The following is a 21599-nucleotide window of genomic DNA, read 5'->3' on the forward strand; positions in this document are numbered from 1 at the left end:
AGCTAAGTGTTTGACGAAATGCCTGCAAGGGGTTATTAGCTTGTAGGTGGTTTTTCAACATGGTATTAGAGCCTGAGAAATGTTGAACAACAAGCATAGCTAGTCTATATACCTAGAGAATTGGTGATTGAGAGGGAGCTGGTGTTTTCCCATGGCCATATTTTGACACAAGGAATATTGCAGGGATTGCGAGGGGTTGTGTTAGGAAAAAGAGAAGGGTGGTTGAATTTGAAATTTGCATAGGTGACAACTCTGAGAGGGAGTTGTAGGGTGCATAGACAAAGAAAAATGGATGAGAGATTCATTCATCATATGTGCTAGGATCTTGAGAGGAGATCAACACAAGAGAATGAGAGATTCATTATCATCCAAGAGTGAAGGTCTTGTGAAGAGAGTTGAGCTTGGAGGGGCCGAGTAAGGGCTAGATATGTTCTTGTGATAGGAGAGTGGCTAAGAAGGCAGAGCCGAGATGGTTAGAGGGATGAGATAACCATTGGAGATCCATGCGAGAAACTTGGAGTGAAGCTCAAGTAGAGACTTTGAGGGCCAAGAAGGCCCGTGATCTGGAGTCATAGGCAGTTAGGATTCAAAGGGAGTGAACAAGCTTTAGAGGGAATCAACAACTCAGAGGAAGACAATCTTCAGCCTTAGGTAAGTCATGGTTCAAGATGGCCATGCAAGGAAGGTGTTATCACTTAGAAAAAACCTCGACTGTATAGGGAAAAAACTAAGGTGACCTCTAACCGCTTTAGATTGAAAGTTGGCCCTTCAATCTGGAGAGGGGTCTCTCCTTAACTCAACTACCCAATGTCACCTCAGCAGGTCATCATTAACCTCATTGGCCAAATTTAATTGAGAAGAACTAAGGTTGGTTGGACTGTAGGAAATTTGACCATTGGGCATGGAGTCTGACCCAATCAGTTTTATGTTAACCACAGGTTCAGTAAGCGAGCATAAATAAAAACAAGATAATAACAACTCCTTTGACAAGTTTTAGAAATCAGAGAATAGCAGAATATCTAAATCAGAGAAAAACAAGTAATAAATACTTGAATAAATGAATCTGGAGCACACAGGTATGAATTCCAACTCAACAACTGGTATTCAAATATTGAAGAACATATAAAACTTAGAAAACAGACAGGGAGTCATAAACACATGAATTTTTACCACTGCTCACATAAATTGTTGTATAATAATATCTGATCACACACACACAGTACACAAGAAGGTTTTTTCCAAAAAATCCCAACCCCTGTTACATTACATAGCCTTGCTTAAATAATAAAAATAATATCCCAAACTATTTCTATCTTTCTGGAAACAAAAATAATAATAATAATGAAAAACAAATGATAATTTCAAATAAATCTCCAAGGCTCTCAAATTGTTGGTCTAAAGCTGGAACTGGTTCCTTGATATCTGGGGTTTGACTGCCACATATGTTCTCATTCCTTTGATTGCTGGGTATACTTAACTACTACAAGGTATCAACCTGAAGATCTGTTGAAAATCATGCCAACTGGTTTCCACATGTTGAACTTATCTGCTGATATTGTGCTTGAAATATGGAATGTGATCTTCTGCCTTAAAATACTGAAGGAAATCCCCACCGAATGTTGGAGTTGATCCTTGACCACAATTGTGCATTTTAATACTAAGGTGCTACTTAAAGATGTGGATCTAATTGCCATCTGTTGATTTGATGCCCAAGTCGAATTGATGAGGTGGCTCATCAACAATTGTCCATGAGTTTTTATTTTTTATTTTTTTTGGCGAATTCATAAAAAATAGGCTTCAAAGAGCCATTCGAATCTCCAAAACCGTGATAGCTATGCAAAATATGAGAGAGGTTTTTGTTAATGGGTCCGTTCCCGACAAAAACCTCTTTTGGTTTTCAAAAATTCGTTCCCATTTGTTCGGAAACCGTGCCCGAAGTTACTGTCTTTTATAAAAAAAATAAAAATAAAAACAAATAAAAACAAATAAATAAATACTTTTTGCTGACATTTGATTTGTCAGTGCCACTGTTTCAAATTGTTTGAACCAACGCTGACAAAGTAATTGTCAGCACTTGCTTGATCAGGGACCCGCTCCTTTGCTGACGTGTGATTCGTCAGCGCTGATAATCTAGCTGTCAACGCTTTTATTCAAAATATTTAAAACTGGCGCTGATAATACAATTGTCAGCGCCTTTATTCAACATTTCCAAATTGGCGTTGACAATCCAACTGCCAGCACCCTAAATTGTTTTGAATAATAAAAAATTACAATGCTGAACTTCAAACTATGAAGTAAAACTGAGATAACCGCTAGCTGCAATGGGGATGCTGTCCTCCATGTGAGGCAGCAAAGAACTCGGTAGACCAAGTGCCTGGACCATTGGGTTGATCCCAACTCAACAACTGCAACCTGCAAACTGTGACCTGCTCTTTAACTGAGTTCAATTCTTATTGAAAAGACTGACTGAAAACTGAAAACCAAAACAATTGAAAGGATGCCCTGACTATGAGCTTATTTAAAAACATCCTACTCTAATCTCAATAACTGTATTGTTAGGTGAATTCAAAACTCCAGTGTAACCAATCATGCAAATGGCTATTTTCTCGCCCTTTTCTTTTACTTTCCTCAAAGAAAAAGTAAATCCTTTGTAATGACAACTCACCATTCAGCTGAAAATGATGTGCATAATCCATAAACAACACAAATTCACCTCCATTGTTGATTCCAACAGGTTTGCCAATAGATCTTGAAAAACATGGAGGATCTGCTTTTGTTGTTGAGCAAAAGTTAAAAGACCATCTTCATCCTTTAATGCTCTTCGTTTAATGTCTTTAAACTTTACATAAGAAACCTCATGATCATTTTCAAAAGAAAAAACAACATTTTGCTTGTTCTCCCTCTTATCCATATCAGGCACAAAATTCATGTCTTTTTGATAACCCTCAAATAGAATAGGTAAAACTTGTATATTCAGTTTTTCACGTAGCTCAGGTTTACCTAAAAATGAACTTTCATATGCTTCAATAGGAACAATGTCATTCTGACTTTCAAAAGAATCAAGGAAAACAACTTCTTGCTCATCATTTCCTTGCAAAAGTAGATGATCATCATCATGAAATGGTTCACTGCCTAGTGTAATTTCAAAATTCTGATTTTGACAAGTTTCTTCATGATACAAAATCTCAGAAACTGAATGAGCTGAAAAACAATTTGAATGTTTCTCCTCATACTTTTGACTGCATAATGATTGACATGGTTGTAAACCTTCATTAATCTCATGGGGTGTGACCTGACTGTCAAGATGCAGGTCTGTTTCATCTTCAAGCAAAGAAGAAGCTAATGTGTGTTGGGAATGATCCTGTGTACCAAGGCAGCTAGTCTCTACTAGTTCTTCCTGATGAGAAAGTTCATAAAAACCTTCTTCAATTTCATCATACATTAAGTCTTTGTCATCAATATCAATTCCCATGTGTTGAATAAGATTGTCAAAATTTCCACAAAAGTTTTCAACCAACACTAAAGATGGGTAACTTTCCTTATAATTCACACAAAATACTGAATAGAAATCTTCAAGGGAATATAGACTAGCAGATGACAATCCTTCATACCAGGATCGTGCCTCTTTTTCTAAAGTTGCCATAAACATCTTCATCAAGCAGTCTTCATGCAATTTAACCCCTAGCCTATGTATGTGCATGTGAAATTTGACCAAATGAAAGGAATATGTGCTCTATTCACAGGCAGACCTTGTCATCTTGGCTGATTTGGCAACTGGATCATCATTTTAATATCTGAGTGCTTTATTCGGTGGAATTTCCATGAATGTTCTGCTTTCTGGATTCTTAAACATGGAGTTGCCAGTGGTACATTGAGTTCTGGATTCTGTTGACAATGGAGTCGACAGGTGAATGATGCACAACTACTGTGTCCAAACTCTGTTCACCATCGGAAGTCAGATCTGATCTTTGTCATTCTCCCAGGAATGATTTGACATGAAATTTCACCTCCCCGGCAACGGCACCAAAATGTTATCATTTAGAAAAAACCCCGACTATATAGGGAAAAAAATAAGGTAAACTCCAACCACTTTAGATTGAAAGTTGGCCCTTCAATCTGGAGAGGGATCCCTACCTAACTCAACTGCCCAGCGTCACCTCAGTGGTTGGTCATTAAGCTCATTGGCCAGATTTAATTGAGAAGAACTAAGGTTGGTTGGACGGTAGGAAATTTCACCATTGGGCATGGAGTCTGAGTCAATCAGTTTTATGTTAACCACAGGTTCAATGAGTGAGCATAAGTAAAAGCAAGATAGTAACAACTCCTTTGACAACTTTTAGAAATCAGAGAATAGTAGTATCTAAATAAGAGAAAAACAAGTAATAAATACTTGAATAAACGAATATGGAGCACACAGGTATGAATTCCAACTCAACAACTGGTATTAAAATATTTAAGAACATATAAAACTTAGAAAACAGACAGGGAGTCATAAGCATATGAATTTTTACCACTGCTCACATAAACTCTTGTATAATAATATCTGATCACACACACACAATACATAAGAAGGTTTTTTCCGAAAAATCCCAGCCCCTGTTACTTTACATAGCCTTGCTTAAATAATAAAAATAATATCCCAAACTGTTTCTATCTTTCTGGAAAAAATAATAATAATAATAATGAAAAACATATGATAATTTCAAATAAATCTCCAAGTCTCTCGAATTGTTGGAGTTGTTGGTCTAAAGCTGGAACTAGTTCCTTGATTTCTGGGGTTTAACTGCCACATATGTTCTCATTCCTTTGACTGCTGGATATACTTAACTACTACAATGTATCAACCTAAAGATCTGTTGAAAGTCATGCCAACTGGTTTCCATATGTTGAACTTGTCTGCTGATAGTGTGCTTGAAATCTGGAATGTGACCTTCTGCCTTAAACTACTGAAGGAAATCCCCACCGAGTGTTGGAGTTGATCTTTGACGAAAATTGTGCATTTGAATACTAAGGTGCTGCCTAAGGATGTGGATCTGATTGCCATCTGTTGATTTGATGCCCAAGTCAAATTGATGAGGTGGCTCATCAACCACTGTCCTGTTAAATATATTCTGGCGAATTCCTGAAAAATAGGCTTCAAAGAGCCATTCGAATATCCAAAACCATGATAGCTTTGCAAAATTTGAAAGAGGTTTTTGTTAATGGGCCCGTTCCCGACAAAACCCTCTTTTGGTTTTCAAAAATCCGTTCCCATTTGTTTGGAAACCGTGCCCAAAGTTACTGCCTTTTAGAGAAAAGCAATCTAAAAAACAGTTTTTGCGACATTTGATTTGTCAGTGCCACCGTTTCAAATTTTTGAGCCAACACTGACAAATCAATTGTTAGTGCTCGCTTGCTGACGTGTGATTTGTCGATGCTTTGATTTATAAAAAAATTAAATTTACAATTGGCGCTAAGAGGAAGTTTTGGATTGTGTAGCTTGGTAGGACTTTCACATTGGCTTGGTGTCTTAGCATGTGGAAGATTGCCTCTCTGGATGATAAACTTTGTAAAGTGATTTTATAAATTACCTTTTATATTTAATTACTAAAAGTGACTTAAGTGATTTTTTCTAAAAGTTATTTTATAAAGTTTGAGTGACTTAAGTAAATTTAGAAAGTGTTTTTTCTAAAAGTGACTTAGGTCATCTCAATAAGAGATTAAGTCACAACAATTAATCTTGAGGTGGCAATATTTTGGTTTTAGTAATTAATGATTTTATAAAAGGAGAAGGGGAAGTGAAGAGGTAATACTTCTTCATGAGATTTGGAGAAGAGGAGGAGAGCCAAGGGAGAAGTTTAGTACAAAAGGGAAAAGTACAACTAGTACAATAGTAAAGACAACTAGGCAACATGAATTCTAAGGCAGAGAACAAGCACAAAATTCAAGGCAAGGATAGTGTGTATTTCGAGGCAGATGTGCTACATTTATTACAGAGAGGAGGCACAAAATCTGAGGTTGTTTGAGGGTGGTTGAGCACTATTTTTTGAGGTTGTATTGTTGTTATTTAATGTTGTAAAATTCTCTGATAAGAAATAAAATTTCTCCCTCTCTCACTAGTTTTCCCTTCAGGGTTTTTCTAGGGGCATTGCCCAAAAATAGTGTCAAATGGTGTGATTATTCATTGTTCATGTCTGTTGCAAATGATTTTCAGACTTAGTTATTTGCAAATGATTTCCTGTTGCTCATAAATAATTGTTGAATGTGTAAGAATTTAATACATTACTGCGAGTCGGAAATTAGAGTTTAGCTAAGTGTTCGACGAAATGCCTACAAGGGGTTATTAGCTTGTAGGTGGTTTTTCAACATGTCTTTTGGCGGTAGTGACATCAATTCCATTGAATCTAGGCAATCACTCATCGTATTTATTAGGCAAGGGATGAGGGGCATCAAGGTGGCTACTAAAATCCAGTGGTTTGAAAGCAACGAGTTTTCAAGGCCTATTCATCACTGCAGCAGGGGGAGGATTATTGGGAAAAAGTTGCCTAACCACAAGTGTAGTTGGATTGATGGGTAAGTGCCAACCTCAGTAGCCTTCTTAGCAACGTTTCTTGCTTATGGAGCTATGGTTTTGTCAGAAGAGCTACTAGGGGATTCAATATGAATTGATTCAGGAGCCGCCAGAAGGGGATCTATCTTGTCATTTGAGATTCTCCCTCTTCAAAGAAATGAAGCAAACTTTCACCAATTGGAGGAGTCCTAATATGAAGGTCACCTAGTAGGTATTATAGGTTTTAAGGTATGAGGTGACTTAAAGGCTTCTAAGGGTAAGACACAATTTAGGTATTAGGTTCCAACTATGAAAAGGACGCAATTCACTTTCCTTGTAGAGGCCAAAGATGGGCAATATAAGACCTAGGGTTTGATTGATGTGTTGAGTTGGGATGACCCAAGGTCAAAATGCCAAGAAAGGGTTTCCCACAATGTATTTCAACAAGGTTATGGCACATGAAACCCTCAAGAAACCCTCAAGTTGAAGCTAAAAAACCTAGGTTTGATCCTAGGTAAAACAACTAGGGCAAGAGAAATTATGGAGGAAAATGGAATGAATGCCCACCAAAGGGAATGATTTTGAGGCAACCACCACAACCCTTGATGTTTAGACTTTCCAAGATCAAAAATCTCCCTTCCTAGTCAATTCGCACTAAGCCCTAGATTGATTGTTTGGCCTTAAGAGGGCCGAATTAGGTAAGAGAGAGAAAGAGTAAAAGTTTATGGATAAAATTGACTTGATCACCAACAAATGGATGGCCAGTGCCTAGTCCTAGGGTTGATGGAGTCTATGGATTCTTTAGGTTGGCTAAAACTTGCAAAGGAGTAAGGATATTTTGATGCCCTAGCATCAAAACCCTAACTATTACCTTTGTGAGGGATCAAAATTTACTTGGGAGAGCTAATGTAAGATCACCAAGGGGGTTGTCATTCACATATCATACAATGAGTAATGCATGCAATAAAATTGATATTCAACAAAATTAGGGCACAATATTTAACCTAGATCACCAATTTATTCCATACATTAGACACTAAGTTGCAGGAAACATTGGAGAAGGGTCCGTTTTCAGCCGGAAACGAAACGGAAACGGGGAAACTCGTATCGTACGGCCTGGAAACTCGTTTCTGGTCATACTGGCCCATTTCTTGAGGAGGAAATGTGACCAGTACGGCCAGAAACAAGTTTCCAGGCCGTACGATGGAGTTTCCTCTTCTAACTTGACTTTTTCTTGTATTTTTTATTTTTTTGCTTCTAATTTTTTATTGGGCAACTAAAATATCTTATGGATGCTTCTAGATGCCTCTCAAGTTATAAAAAAGAGGATTTTTTTGAGTGGGGCAGCCTAATGTTCAAGCCTATGGCCCTAGTGTTGATATGCAGTTCATGGTAATGTTAAATTCTTAAAGTAAAAGGATGAAAATGAAAAGTAAAGTCCTTTTACTTAAATTTTTAACATTAGCATGAAATGACTCAGGATGTTTGAGAGTGGTTTCGCCCTCATTGGATTTCATATGAAGAAAGTAGAATTTTAGATCTCACTCAAAATCCAACAGACTTATCTGTTTTTCAGTTTTTTAGGATTGGGGGGATTGCAATGTTTCCATTGGATTTTGTCATGTACTAGGGTATGGAACTTGTGTTTAATCAAGAGAACCAACCCCTCTATGCAAGGGAGACTCCCAATAATCAAGAGCATGTAGGGTACTAGGGTATGGAACTTGTATTTAATCAAGAGCACTAAGGTCGTTCGACTATGTAAGAGGAGACTCCTAATCAAGCACGAGACAAGAAATTAGAAATTTCTCGTGGCTGATTTTGGATATTGCTATTTTCATTATGTGATCATTCATGAGTAAATGTGATGTAAATTCAGAGACTTATAGTTTATGCATTGACAATTGACAATTTAATCATAATGTAATAAATTAGAATGTATCATATATGCTTTATGATTGCACATTATTTCTTAAATGTCCTAATATATATATATATATATATATTGCGTTTCTCGGTTTCCAAAATTTTGGGGGGTCACGTTTCATACCCATGCCTGTTTCGGAAACTCGTACTCGTTTCCCCGTTTCGTGCAACTTAGATTAGACATGAAATCAGAAATTTCCAATAAAAAGGCACTTACAAGACAATATGCATGTACAATCCAATCATTGATCCAAGGCAGCTTATCCAAAGATAACAATATAAGCTCCAAGACAAAATATGCTCCATAGATCACATCTATCCAATAGGTACAAGAGGCCGAAATTCTCAAGTAGAGAGGTCGAATTCAGAAGTGATGATGATGAGAAATGAACTAGCCCTCTCCTATATTTATGTGAGGATGATTAGCCCCTAATTAGCTTAAAAGCCCCTAAAAGTCAAGTAAAATCACAATAGAATCTTGGGTTACAAGCTAACCCAACTAGCTTACAGTTAAAATCAAATGGGAGCTCACATGTGTGAGTCATGAGGCCTCATAAGGTTGACATCATCCATGATATTAGCTCCAAGTGGCAAGTGTTGAGGCCTTTTAGTGCCAAGTGCAGTGTAGAAGCCTCTAAAAATCATCATGTGAGGGTTTGCCCTGAAATTTCCATCAATATTCCTCTGTGGTCCCCAAAATCCACTTTGAGTACCAAAAGGTGGTCTCCAAGGTCTCCAACTGCTCAAAATGTCCATCTCTGCCCCAACATTGAGGGATTTCCAAGTGCTACTAGCCCTCCTATGTCTCTAAAGGCGAGACCATCCTCATTTGGGCCCTGAATTAGCTGCCACCATTCAAAAGGTTGTAAGGCCGTCGAGGGGAGATCAACCACTTCCTTCTTCTATAACATCAGAGAACCTTTCATGGCTTTCATTCCTTTTTACAACATCAAGGTCATCTTATTCATATAACTTCCTTCATCATGTTTTATATGAACATCTTCAACATCTTGAAGATTATGTACCTGCAAAACTTCAACAACAAGTACAACCAAATACAAATATATAGAAGCATGAATTTAATTATGTCAATACAATGGAAGCATCAAAACATTCAAACTTTTGACATCAAATACCTGAACCTAGTTACGAGACACATATGCTATACATCAACTTCTTGCTAGGGTTTTGTCATAAACCCTAGACTTCATCATCAAGACTTCGAGCAACTCAATCAAGATATCAGTCTCATTATATCTAGGGCCTCAATATTAATTTTAGAGATATATGGCAAACCCTACTAAACCCTAGATTTTATCTTCGAGACACAAATCCTTAGATATCAGCTATTCAATTAAATAACAATTCAACTATTCTGGATTTAAGAGATCTGTGGCTTGTGTCTTTTGAATCAGTGATCGGAGAATCCACAGTTTGAACATCTCTATACCAACGTTTCAAATCCCAAGTGGGATCCATCATCAGGGTTGAAGAATGATGATAAAAGAAGAGCAATAAGGCAGAATAAATACTAATGAGGACGAAATTTAAGGAAGAACAAACTGGTCGGCTAGAATTTTTAATTTAATATAATTTTATTTTTATTTTTATTCATATTAATTATTATAAATAATTAATATTATAATAAATTAATATAATAATTTATACATTAATTAATAAATAACTAATATATATAAATTAATATAATATTATAATAAAATCAATTACTATATAACAAATAAATAATTATTATATAATAATAATAATAATTAAATATTATAATAATAATTAATTAATATAATAATTAATAATTTGATTAATAAAATAACTAATATATAAAATTAATATAATACTAATACAATAACAATCAATTTATATAATAAATAATTAATTATTATTGTATAATAAATATTAATACAATAATTGTATTAATATTTATTATACAATAATAATTAATTATTTATTATATAAATTGATTGTTATTGTATTAGTATTATATTAATTTTATATATTAGTTATTTTATTAATCAAATTATTAATTATTATATTAATTAATTATTATTATAATATTTAATTATTATTATTATTATATAATAATTATTTATTTGTTATATAGTAATTGATTTTATTATAATATTATATTAATTTATATATATTAGTTATTTATTAATTAATGTATAAATTATTATATTAATTTATTATAATATTAATTTATTATAATATTAATTATTTATAATAATTAATATGAATAAAAATAAAAATAAAATTATATTAAATTAATAATTCTAGCCGACCAGTTTGTTCTTCCTTAAATTTCGTCCTCATTAGTATTTATTCTGCCTTATTGCTCTTCTTTTATCATCATTCTTCAACCCTGATGATGGATCCCACTTGGGATTTGAAACATTGGTATAAAGATGTTCAAACTGTGGATTCTCCGATCACTGATTCAAAAATTCAACTATTCATGTTAGACTCTACAAGGGTTTGTTGCAAACCATAGATTTTATTATCAAAACTAAATCATATCGGAAAACAATATCATCATATCCTAGAATATCAATCTCTACTAGGGCTTTGTTACAAACCCTAGAGTTCACAAACATGAGCATCAATAATTAGGTTAGCATACTCACATATTCATGTACTAACATTTCTCATCAATGTCTACTAGGTAAACCTAAGACACAAGCATCAAAGTTAGAAATACAACAATTTTCTTTTAGGCTAGGGTTTCGATCAAACATAATACACCTAGGGTTTCATTCCTAGGATCTTACTATAGTCATTATAGGGGATTTGCTCATAAACCCTAATTTACCAAACCCTAAAGATCTAGGTTATAATATATAACTTAGACATTAACAACAAACCCTAAAGAATTGGGTTTTCTATAACAATACCAAAAACCTTAAACATGAAATGAATAGGTTTTCTAGATTTTATCAACAACCCTAAATAGACTAGGGTTTCATAATCAATATTGACACACCCTTAGGTTAGGGTTTTACAGTGAACCCTTTTAGGGTTCCACAAGAATAATAGTATAATGAGGGTAGATTCAATCTAATGATTAATCACCCTAACAAGAATCTTTATGATTCAAAACCCTAGACATAACAATGTCAGTAATGTAAAACAAATTTTAAAAAGAAGAATGACCGTACCTTTTGCATGAAGAGAACTTTATAACAAAGCTTATAGTTCAAGACATACCTCGAGTTGTTCCTTAACAAACCTTGTATGACATCAATTCTTGAAGGGCTTCCTTTGCAACATAACTTCTTTCATGCTTCAAGTTTATCCTCTGAAGTCTCCTCCATAACTTTTGTGTATTCTGCAGGCTTTCTTAACCAAGGAAAATATAAAGAAAAGGTTATTAGCATACAATACAAACACATCTTGATAAGAGAGGGAAACCAAACATAAAAGATAAGACAAGGAGTAAGATACTTATCTTTGGTAAAATGGTGAGGGCTCCCTCTTAATCCAATCTTGAGGGATACCTACAACTTTATCAAAATGAAAAATGTTCTAGCAAGACATGTTACACTTATAAAATCCAGAAATCAAACATAAAGGAAAACAATTCAAAACAAAAATAAAAGACTAAGAGGGCTATGTGAGAGAGAGAGGACTTAGTAGTATAAGTCCTTGACTTTTGATTCTTTGGTCTTGTTCTTCTTAGGTGGATCTTCATCAACAACATTCACATGTTCTCTCTCTCTCTTATTTCTTGGATTCTTTGGACAATGGATTTTGTAGTGACCCATCTTGTGACAGTTGTAACATTCAATCTTGGATAGGTCCACTTTCTTCTTTGGTCCTTTGAACTTCTTGAAGGTTCCCTTCTTATTGTGATGAGCAAAATAAGCATTTGAGGTGTTTTCTTCTTCCTCCTTCTTGTTGTTTACTAACGATATTTTGGCTTCTTCTTGACTACATGCATTCCACATTTGTTCAAATGTTGGAGTATCCTTCCAACTGTTAAGTCTTGATGCAAAGGCACTCCAAGATTTTGGTAGTCCTAGAAGGGTAGTAATTACGAGCTCCTTTTCTAGGACAACTTCATCTATTGCTTGGAGTTCATCTCTAATTCTAGATATCCTTATAAAATATGATGAAACAGTATCATCATTTGTCATCTTAACAGTTCTTAGTTCATTCTTGAGGCTTGTTATTTGACCAATGTTCTTGATTGTGAATAACTTGGAGAGAGCCTCATACATTTCTTGAGCGGAATTTATGTTGGATATGTATGGAATTAGGTTATCCTACTTCATTTTATTCATTTGTAGGCTTCTTGATTTTTCCTTGAACGAGATCCAAAACTTTGTTCTTTTCAAGAATGAGGTCTATTCTCTTTTTCCAGGCCCTGTAGTTGGAGGTCCCTTCTAATTTGTTTTCTCCCTTCATTGAGTTTGACATAGTTCTTGTAGATAGTAGTCTTTTCACTATATATGATCCCCTTGAACTTTCCTTGATCTCTTTTTCCTCAATAGATCTTTAACCTGCCTTTTTCTTCCTTCTTTACCTTAGCTCTAATACCATGTTAGAAATCAGAGAGGCGGAAAGGTTTTCTCTTTTTGATAATTACTTGTGATTTCTTAACGTTATTGTTATTTTCTTATGTTCTTTTATCTTAGTTCATCAAGCAATTACCAAACCCAAAACACGAAGATCAAGGACACCAGATGTAGGCATACAACTAGGGAAAAACCCCTATATAGGGGAAAACCCAGTCAAGAACTCTTCCTTCAGTAATTCAAATGATATGGACCAAGACCCTATGTTGAGCAATCTAGGGAATCATAAGTTAGGATATTTCTCTTCTTGATAATTGCTTGTGATATACTTTTACGTCTTGGATTATGATCTTCTCTTTGTTATGTTCTTATTGTATTCTTATCATCAAGACAATTACCAAATGAACAATAGAAGACAAGAGACATCATATGTAGGCTTGTTAGCCAGGGCCAAAACCTCTCACTCTTTGAGAGGAAAACCTAGTCAGAAATTCTTCTTATAGATCTTCAATTGACGAATACCAAGACTATGACAAAGACCCTTGACTCTAGTGTCCTCCCAAGATCCTTGTCACTAACCTCTTCTTCAACGATGCTCTTCTTCTCGACTTCCTTTCTCTTCTTGTGCTCGACTTCTTCCCTTCTTGATCTCGGCTTCCTTAGAATCTCGGTCTCTTCTTGTAGGCTTGCCAACCCACCACATAAACCCTCGCTTGTCTTCGCTTCCTTTATAGTCTCTAAGAGAGACTTCTTGGATTCTCTTAGCGAGATCCTAGCCCCAACAGTTCCTTCAACTTCTTCTAGATACCTTCAGTTCTTCTATCTTCGCATGTAGGAGAACAAACCAACCCAAAAACACTACTTGATGACCTTTGCTATCTTTCCTCGTTGTTGCGTAGATATGGAGGCTTCTTCTGGAGTGTATCTCGCACTTCCTTCTTGACTTGCTTCACTGAATTCATTGTCTCCAAATGAGGCTGAGTATGGGTATATATACAAGCTTGTTCATGACCTCTAGGCTGACATGATCTCTTGGAGGGAAGCCGACTTCATCTTCTAGATCCATCGCTTTGATGTAGGCCGACCTTATGAGGGCTAGTGACAAGGTCTTGGAGGATGACTTTTACATAGACAAGAATGTCTCTTTACAATGTGTAACATGACTTCATTATATGACAATGACTCTTTTATTCTTTTCTGACTAGATGACCAAAATTCCTAAAGGCTCTCAATGGGAGCCTCGACTCAAAAATAAAATCTCTTTCTCATGAAACCCATGATGTAAGCATTACAATAATTTTATTTTTCTTCGTTACATCCCTTTACACAAAATCACGGTTACATGTCATTATGAAGACTAAACCTAGTTACACTTTTCAACACCCTAGACCAACAGACCTTCCTCCCCCACTAAGTCAGCCTTCCAATAAGTTTTAGCTCACTTCAATAGTCTCTTCTTGGCCAACAGCTTCAACCCAGAAATTTCGGCCCCAGCTTCACCAACAACTTCAGAATTTTGACCTTCCCAGCAACTGCAGAATTTTGGCCCTTCCAATAGCTTCACACGTGTGGGAAAAAGAGAGAGAATTTCAACTTCTTATGCTTGTGAGAGACCTCCTTCTCCTTCACTATTCTTCTTCTTCTTCTTCCTTGAAATTCACACTTTTTCTGGCCCTAGAAGTTGCATATCAAACTTGTTGTGAGTGAGTGACAAATGAGGTCAAGTTGTTGCCTTTATATAGTGATTTGTTACTCAATATAGGCCAACTTGTCCAGCTTGAGGCCGACTTGGTGGAGGCTTAATTGACCTATTTTACAATAAAATAATTTTTTTCTTTGACAAATAAATCCCAAGAAGGGTTCTTTACAATATGACATGGCCAATGACACTTGACATAAACCCTAAAAGCCTTCAATGGAGGCTTTGACCTAAAAACAATTGACCCAAGCATGAAACCCATGCTTTAATAAGTCAATTTATTTAATAATAATTTTTTTTTTCTTCCTTTTGATAAATACATTTCATTATGACTCAAGTACAATTATGAAGACCGACACTAGTTACATCCTTCAACAACTTCAAGGGTTCCTTCTTGGTGTGATAGCTTGGGCATCAATTTATTTGAAATTCCACCATCAAAATTCATTCAAAACTGGAGGATGCCTAGAGGAGACATAAATGAAGAAATTTGTTTGGACGGAATCCTAAAATTCCTCCTCCCTAATCAAGCCCTAGAAAATCTCCTTATCCTTACGGGACGAAGAAAAGATGAAGAAAAGAGGTGAAAGAATGATATTTCTTTAAGTCAATGTCATCACCAAGGATCTAGGACCAGTGCCTAGTCTATTGGGAGAATGGAGTCAAGAATGAGATTGATTTCGGTTTTGTTCTATCAAGGAGCCTAACTGTAGTTTTGCATGCCCTAATAAAGTAGCTACCCAACTACAACAAGGATTTATACTTCGACTTGTCAAATAATGTAGGTCTATGGTTAGGTTTTCAATGATAACCCCTAGGAACATTCGCCTTTTCATGCCCAATGAATAACACATGCAATAGATCAAGACTACCAAAGTGATTCAAGATTTTCACATAATTTAGAGCACAAGAAACATCATGATGCAGTATTCCATACATTAAACATATAATGAAAATTTCGCATAAAAGAGAAACTTACATGGAAAATATAGTATATTCATCCATCACATTTGCAAGAGAGAAGCTCCAAAATAGAATAACATTAACCCAAACATCAAAATGCATTAAAGAATCTCCATTTTGTCCTCCAATAGCTATAGCGAAATTCCAGAAGAAACAATGACCCAAATCCAAGTGTTGATGAGTTACAAATGAGGCCTCACTTTTATTTAAATGAGCCTCTGATAGTTCAATGGCTCTAATTAGCCTAACAAACACCTAAAAGTGTCTCTAATGTGCAAAATAACACCCTAATTGGTGACAAGCCCACCAAATAGCTCCATAACATGAAAAATAAGCCTCTCAAGAGGGTCGAAATGATAATACAATAGCTAGGAGGGTTGTTGGAAGGCCTAGTGAAGTCCAACATGTGCCAAAATGGATGGAAGGGCTCCAAAAATAGTGATGAAGGGGGTGGCCCCTTGATCTCCAAGCAAATGACCTGTGGTGCTCCCAAGTGGTTGTGGGGGCACAAAAACATCCTCATGGGTCTCCAAGTGGATCGAACAAGCCTGTATCCCATCTGTAAGGGCTGGAACAATGATGCAAGCCCTCCCTTTGTCTCCCATGGTGAGACACATCCTCATCTGGGCCTTGGAACAATTGTCAAGTGTGTGGTGCAAGTGTGTAGTCGGCTAGGCAAGGTGGTCCAAGTACATCATCATCATCAAATAAATGGAACACGAGCGAGTACTGAGTGGAGCTGAAGGATCCCATGATATGGCTATCTACTCTCTGTTATAGTGGACGACCATGGTTCTCAACACTCACCCTACAAATGTCAATATGACCCTCTGGAGGGCTTCGGCCCTGTATAGGGAGATTAAACCCCAAGACAAAGACCCACCTACAATCCTGTATAATATCCAATGCGTCTCCTCACCTTCTAGTACAACAAATCATCAGTGCAATTGAGTAAATGAGCTTACAAAGCATGGAACCAAGTGGACACTTCATAGTGGCATGCCCTTCTATAATGGGCTTTAGAACCTACAAGTGTCCCCAAGTTCAAGGAGGTTAATCAAGGACCTTATTGAGTGGTTTCAACCTCTAAGGGGAGTGACATGTCCATGGTACATCCACCAAATGGCAGGTGGTATGTGATATAATGATGGAACGGAGTGGGGCATTAGGGGAAGGCTCCAAACCACATGCCATAGTACAAGGGTAGGCATCATAAGGGAAGCTCACACTTGGGTGTATGAATGTAGGAGGGAGCTATCTTGGTACATGAGTTACCTCGACCTTTGTTTTTCCACCCTTCTTCATATGTCTTTTGCCTTTTTATTGATTTTTCTTTTCATAACCACTCAGGGCTCCAGGGGATGAAAGCACGATGTATAAGATATAACAGTGAATGCCTCCTTTAGGTGGGGCAACTCATCGCCTACCAGGGGTTGGGACAATCATGGGTTCCTTAATGATACAGGGGGCTCATATAGGGACCCTAGGAACAAGGGTGATGACCATAATGATAGCGGGTATAGGTCATATTGGCTTTTGCCCATGTGCTAAATTTGTATGTCCCGACCATCTTTTGCATCTTATGGTACACTTCTTGTTGAGAGTGGCCAAATCATGCTTTTTACTTTCATTTTAGTTGCATCAACCTTTGAGGCATCGTTTTAGGCTCGACCCAAAGTGTGGACAAGGGGAGGGGGAGGCTAACTCCTTGTGGACCCGGATGGGAAATATGGTGAAAGAGGTTATAATGAGCGGAGGGGAGTGATGTATGTGGTGTTGGAAAGCAGGGCCACGCAACCAAAATCGGGATTTCCCATCTAGTGTCATTCCTAAAGCTAGTAGCCAATAAAGAAGATCCCTCGGGACTAGGATACAAGGTTAACTACCTTTTCTAAAATCAAGATTTCCCATGTGGTGCCATTTCTAAAGCTAGTAGTCAATAAAGGAGATCCCTCAAGACTAGGATACAAGGTTAACCACCAAGTTGGACAGAGGAGATAAGAGTACAAACCAAGCCCATTCTTTGTGCTGAATCCCCCCACTAATCCATGCCCAAAAGTGTCCATGATAAGTAAGCTAAAATACCCAATTACACAATGAAAAGCCATACCTTCGGGGTTGGAAGGCCAACTTTCAAACATACGATGATAACAGATGGGTGAGGGAGCATATGGCTGGCTCGAGTGGCAAAGATAGTGGCACATCGAGCTAGCTAGTCGCTGGAAGGGGCTGCTGGTTGTCAGCTGAGGACCATCTAGGAGAAAAAAAATTCCCCTATGGATATCACCCACAGGTGGTGGGTAACAAGACCCGAGGCTCTCAACGCTTCACCTGTGGGTGTCATTATACTTCTATGGGTTCTGGGTACTTGTGGGTAAGGTGCCCAAGTCATGGGCTGCTGAACCACCTAATAATCACAACATAAAGTCTAGTGAAAGCCACTAGTAATCAGTGGCAATAATCATTTTTGCATCTTAGTGAACCAAGCTTGAATGTAAAGGGCTATTTAATACTTCAAATAATGCTTCCCTTCCAAAATTAGGAACTTTAACTCGTAATGGTGTTTCCTCCTTAGGTAGGGGTGGCTAAAGGACAACCCTATTAGCATCAGGTGTTTCCAGCCCCCAAGGGGAAGTAACATTTCCTTAGTCCGCGCTTCAATCAATAGGTGTTAATGAATAATGATGGTACGGAGGAGAGAAGACTTCATGGCCAAGTGCCATGATCAAAGGCACTAACATGATGGGGATCCACATCCTGGATTTATAGATGTGAGGAGAGAACAATCATGGATGCATGAGTTACCAATTAGGCCTTTGCTTTTCTACCCCTCTTCTGTGCCTTTTACTTTTGCTTGATTTTTCCTTGTATTACTGCTCATAGCTCAAAGGGTTAGAGCTTGCTTTGAATGATTTATAGCGGTTATATTGCCCTTTAATGATGAGAAAACTCATTTTCCATTGGGGTTGGGACATGTAAGGGTTCCTTTTTATAATGTAATGGAGCAACATGTGCTTAGGAACTGGGTGATTGCCATAATGAGTGAGGTAGAGTTCATGCTATGCTTTTTCCCATGTGCTAGTGCGTATGTCCTGACCATCTTTTGCATTTTGATATTCTTTTACTTTATTTTATGGCCATAATATGCTTTTTACTTTTCTTTTAGCTACATCAACCTTCTAGGGCAAAGTTCCGAGCCCTAGCCAGGTATGTGGATGTATGGGTACGAAATCCTTGAGAACCAATGGTCAGTTGAACTCGAAGGATGGAGGTGGAATATGGGCTTGTAATATAAGATGGAAAGTGGTAAGTTTGGAATAGGGATAGATGGAACACACTATCTCAATCAAGAGTTCCTGAGTAGTGTCCCCCCATACCCATTGGGCCATTAGGGGAGGTCCCATTAGACTAGGATTGAATATTAACCCCCCATTTAAGGTGAGGGAACAAGATCACGAACCCCTCTTTTCAGGTCATGTCATAATCCAATACAAACAAGCATAAGAACCTGATTGCAAAATGAATAAAGTACCTTTTGATTGGAAGCCCACCTTCATCCATGTGCTCTTGCCGAGAGGGTGATAAAGTATATGACTGATGCTGGTGGTGGAACAAAATGACACGTTGTTAGCTATTGGTTGCTGTCAGGGGCTGCATGGCTGGCCAACTAGATGTGAAGAATAGGAGAAAAGTTTCTCCTATAGAGTCACCCATTTTGTGGGTAACAAAGTCAAAGTCCACTGAAAGGTGCTTTAAGCCTTTATATCATTAACTCTTGATATCTAAAGCCATAGGCAATGGCTGGACATTACCATATCTATATGCAGTTCAGATTAATTTTTCTGAGTAAATATCCTTTATTATATAAAATAAATGAAACTTTGAGGAGATGAAGGACTTTTATTGCAAATTGGTGAACTGTCAAAAGTCTAGATTGATCTAAATTCTTTTTCAGTGTTCTAAATTATTTAAATTATCTGTTAATTAAAACTAGCGTAACTTCTGGCTGTATTTAGAACTATATTATTACTATGCAAATGACAGATTCATTAGAGAAATAGGGAATTTGATTGATATTTTGCAATTTACAGAACCTCAGAGTTTAGTAATTTGATTTTTGATCTCTATACAGGTGGGCTTTTCAGAGAGGCGAAGACCAAGAAAGAAGCTGAAGGTTGCAAAAAAGGGCAAAGGTCGTGAGTGGGTTTTCAAGAAAAAAGAGCAGAGGAGGAGTAAAGGTTTTGTTGTTCCTCAAGATACCAAATATACTGCCCGGAAGAGAAAAACACGTTTCTGATGCCCATTTCTGTGCAGATAGAAAAACTATATGATTTTTTTCAATGTAAGAATATCCAGATGTCCAGGTAGCAAATTTAAATGTTATGAAGTGTTCTTGTTACCATTTTGTAGTTTTGCACTTGTAGATTGGATATGCTGGGCATGATACAGCTTTTGTTAATCCCCTTTGATGAAAGATGCGTGAGGATTACTCTTGTCCAAAAGCTGCACTACAAGTGGTGTCCAACCATCCTATAGGTTATTAATTTTCCTGCCTTTGCAAGAAGTTGCAGTTGATAGGTTGACTGTAATTGCACTTCTTATGTGTTACGTTTTTATGATCTTCTATGAGATAGTTGTTCATTTGTCATGGCCTGGGGAGGTACTGAGTTCGTGGAGCAGTAAATACTGTTCTTGTTTTGCAGGGAGGCCTAGTATATGTTTCAACATCGTGCATGGCATGGCCACTTGACTGAAATACATAACATGTGTGACAGTAAAATGAAGCTTTTCCTCTGTTGCCATCTTATCTAAATTGTGTACAGGTAGAAGGGGAAAAGTTATAATCAAATTCAATATATTAATCTCACAGCACATACTAAGCACATATTTCTGATGGGATTAGTCAATTGTTTTTCTTGCCATACAAGGAGAATTTGTTTGAACAAATTTCATTGCCATTTTCTATAGCCGTTTCTTGTAGTTTTTATGGAATTTCTATCTCAATCATTGATGGCATGCTTAACAATGGCTATGAATTCCAAAGGAGATTTTCTTCTAAATATTAAGAATGTTGATTCTTTCTAAATCCATTGGATTCTATTTTATCCTTTTGATCTCCGAACACTAAGAAGCCATATGCCGTAAGAGATGCCTGTACAGTTTGGTAAGAGGGGATTTTATTTCTCCGAATAAGATTCTACTTCAACCAACATGCCCCTAGGCATGGCTATACATAATATAGAAATAACACTTGGAAAGGGTGCAGAATTAGCTAGAGCTGCAGGTGCCGAAGCAGAACCTATCGCTAAAAAATATTGATGAATTATTGGACCAGGCACTTCAGCAGGTGCTGTTGCAGACCTTATAGCCAAAGAAGATCGATGAATTATTGGACCAAGCACTAGGTAAGATATTGATGTTGACATTCCAATTTTAGTCTTCAATGTCAAGCTTGGATTTGTATACTGATCTTTACTGAGAAGTCAATGTGTATACATGATGGTTAGACTTCAGGTCATGCTCAATCTTAGCATCCAAACACCGACAAGATTTTTTTTGGAAATAAGTGGCATAAATTGTATTGTAAGTTATTAACACGATATGAAGGTACAAGAGATATGGAGACCAAAAAATTAGGCAAATTTTATGGCACTACATAATAATAATATATTAAAATTTAATTTAGTTTCCAGTAGTGGCCGAAGTTGACGAATGGAACTGCAAAACGGACGACCATAGTGCATATTAGGAGTGTTCAGGCATATGTGGTAGGGAGTGGTACCAAAGTGCACAAGTGATGTAATAAAGCAAGCTGCACAAAAAGTGCAATGAAGCAGAAGAAAATCCAGTGGGTTACTAGAAAAGGTAATAATAGTAGTATTAGTAATAGCGCTAGTAGTAGTTGCAATAGAGTAGCGGTTTTAATACTAGGTAGTGATGGTAATGGTAGTGGTAG

At 36.8% G+C, this 21599-nt stretch overlaps 1 protein-coding gene across 1 annotated transcript in view; it reads left to right on the top strand.

Moving 5' to 3' along the window:
• The window catches only part of RID2 (S-adenosyl-L-methionine-dependent methyltransferases superfamily protein), a 202350-nt gene extending 182059 nt beyond the window's left edge, over window positions 1–20291 (top strand). Inside the window, exon 9 of the mRNA XM_089448242.1 lies at window positions 19776–20291. Within this exon, the coding sequence (XP_089304368.1) occupies window positions 19776–19940 (165 nt within the window). The 3' untranslated portion in view covers window positions 19941–20291. The remainder of the gene's footprint in view (window positions 1–19775) is intronic.
• The last annotated feature ends 1308 nt before the right edge of the window (window positions 20292–21599 follow it).

Source organism: Pinus tabuliformis, chromosome X (genome assembly GCF_031772625.1).
Source record: "Pinus tabuliformis cultivar Carrire ecotype Pingquan chromosome X, CPIR1, whole genome shotgun sequence".
Lineage (NCBI taxonomy): Eukaryota > Viridiplantae > Streptophyta > Pinopsida > Pinales > Pinaceae > Pinus > Pinus tabuliformis.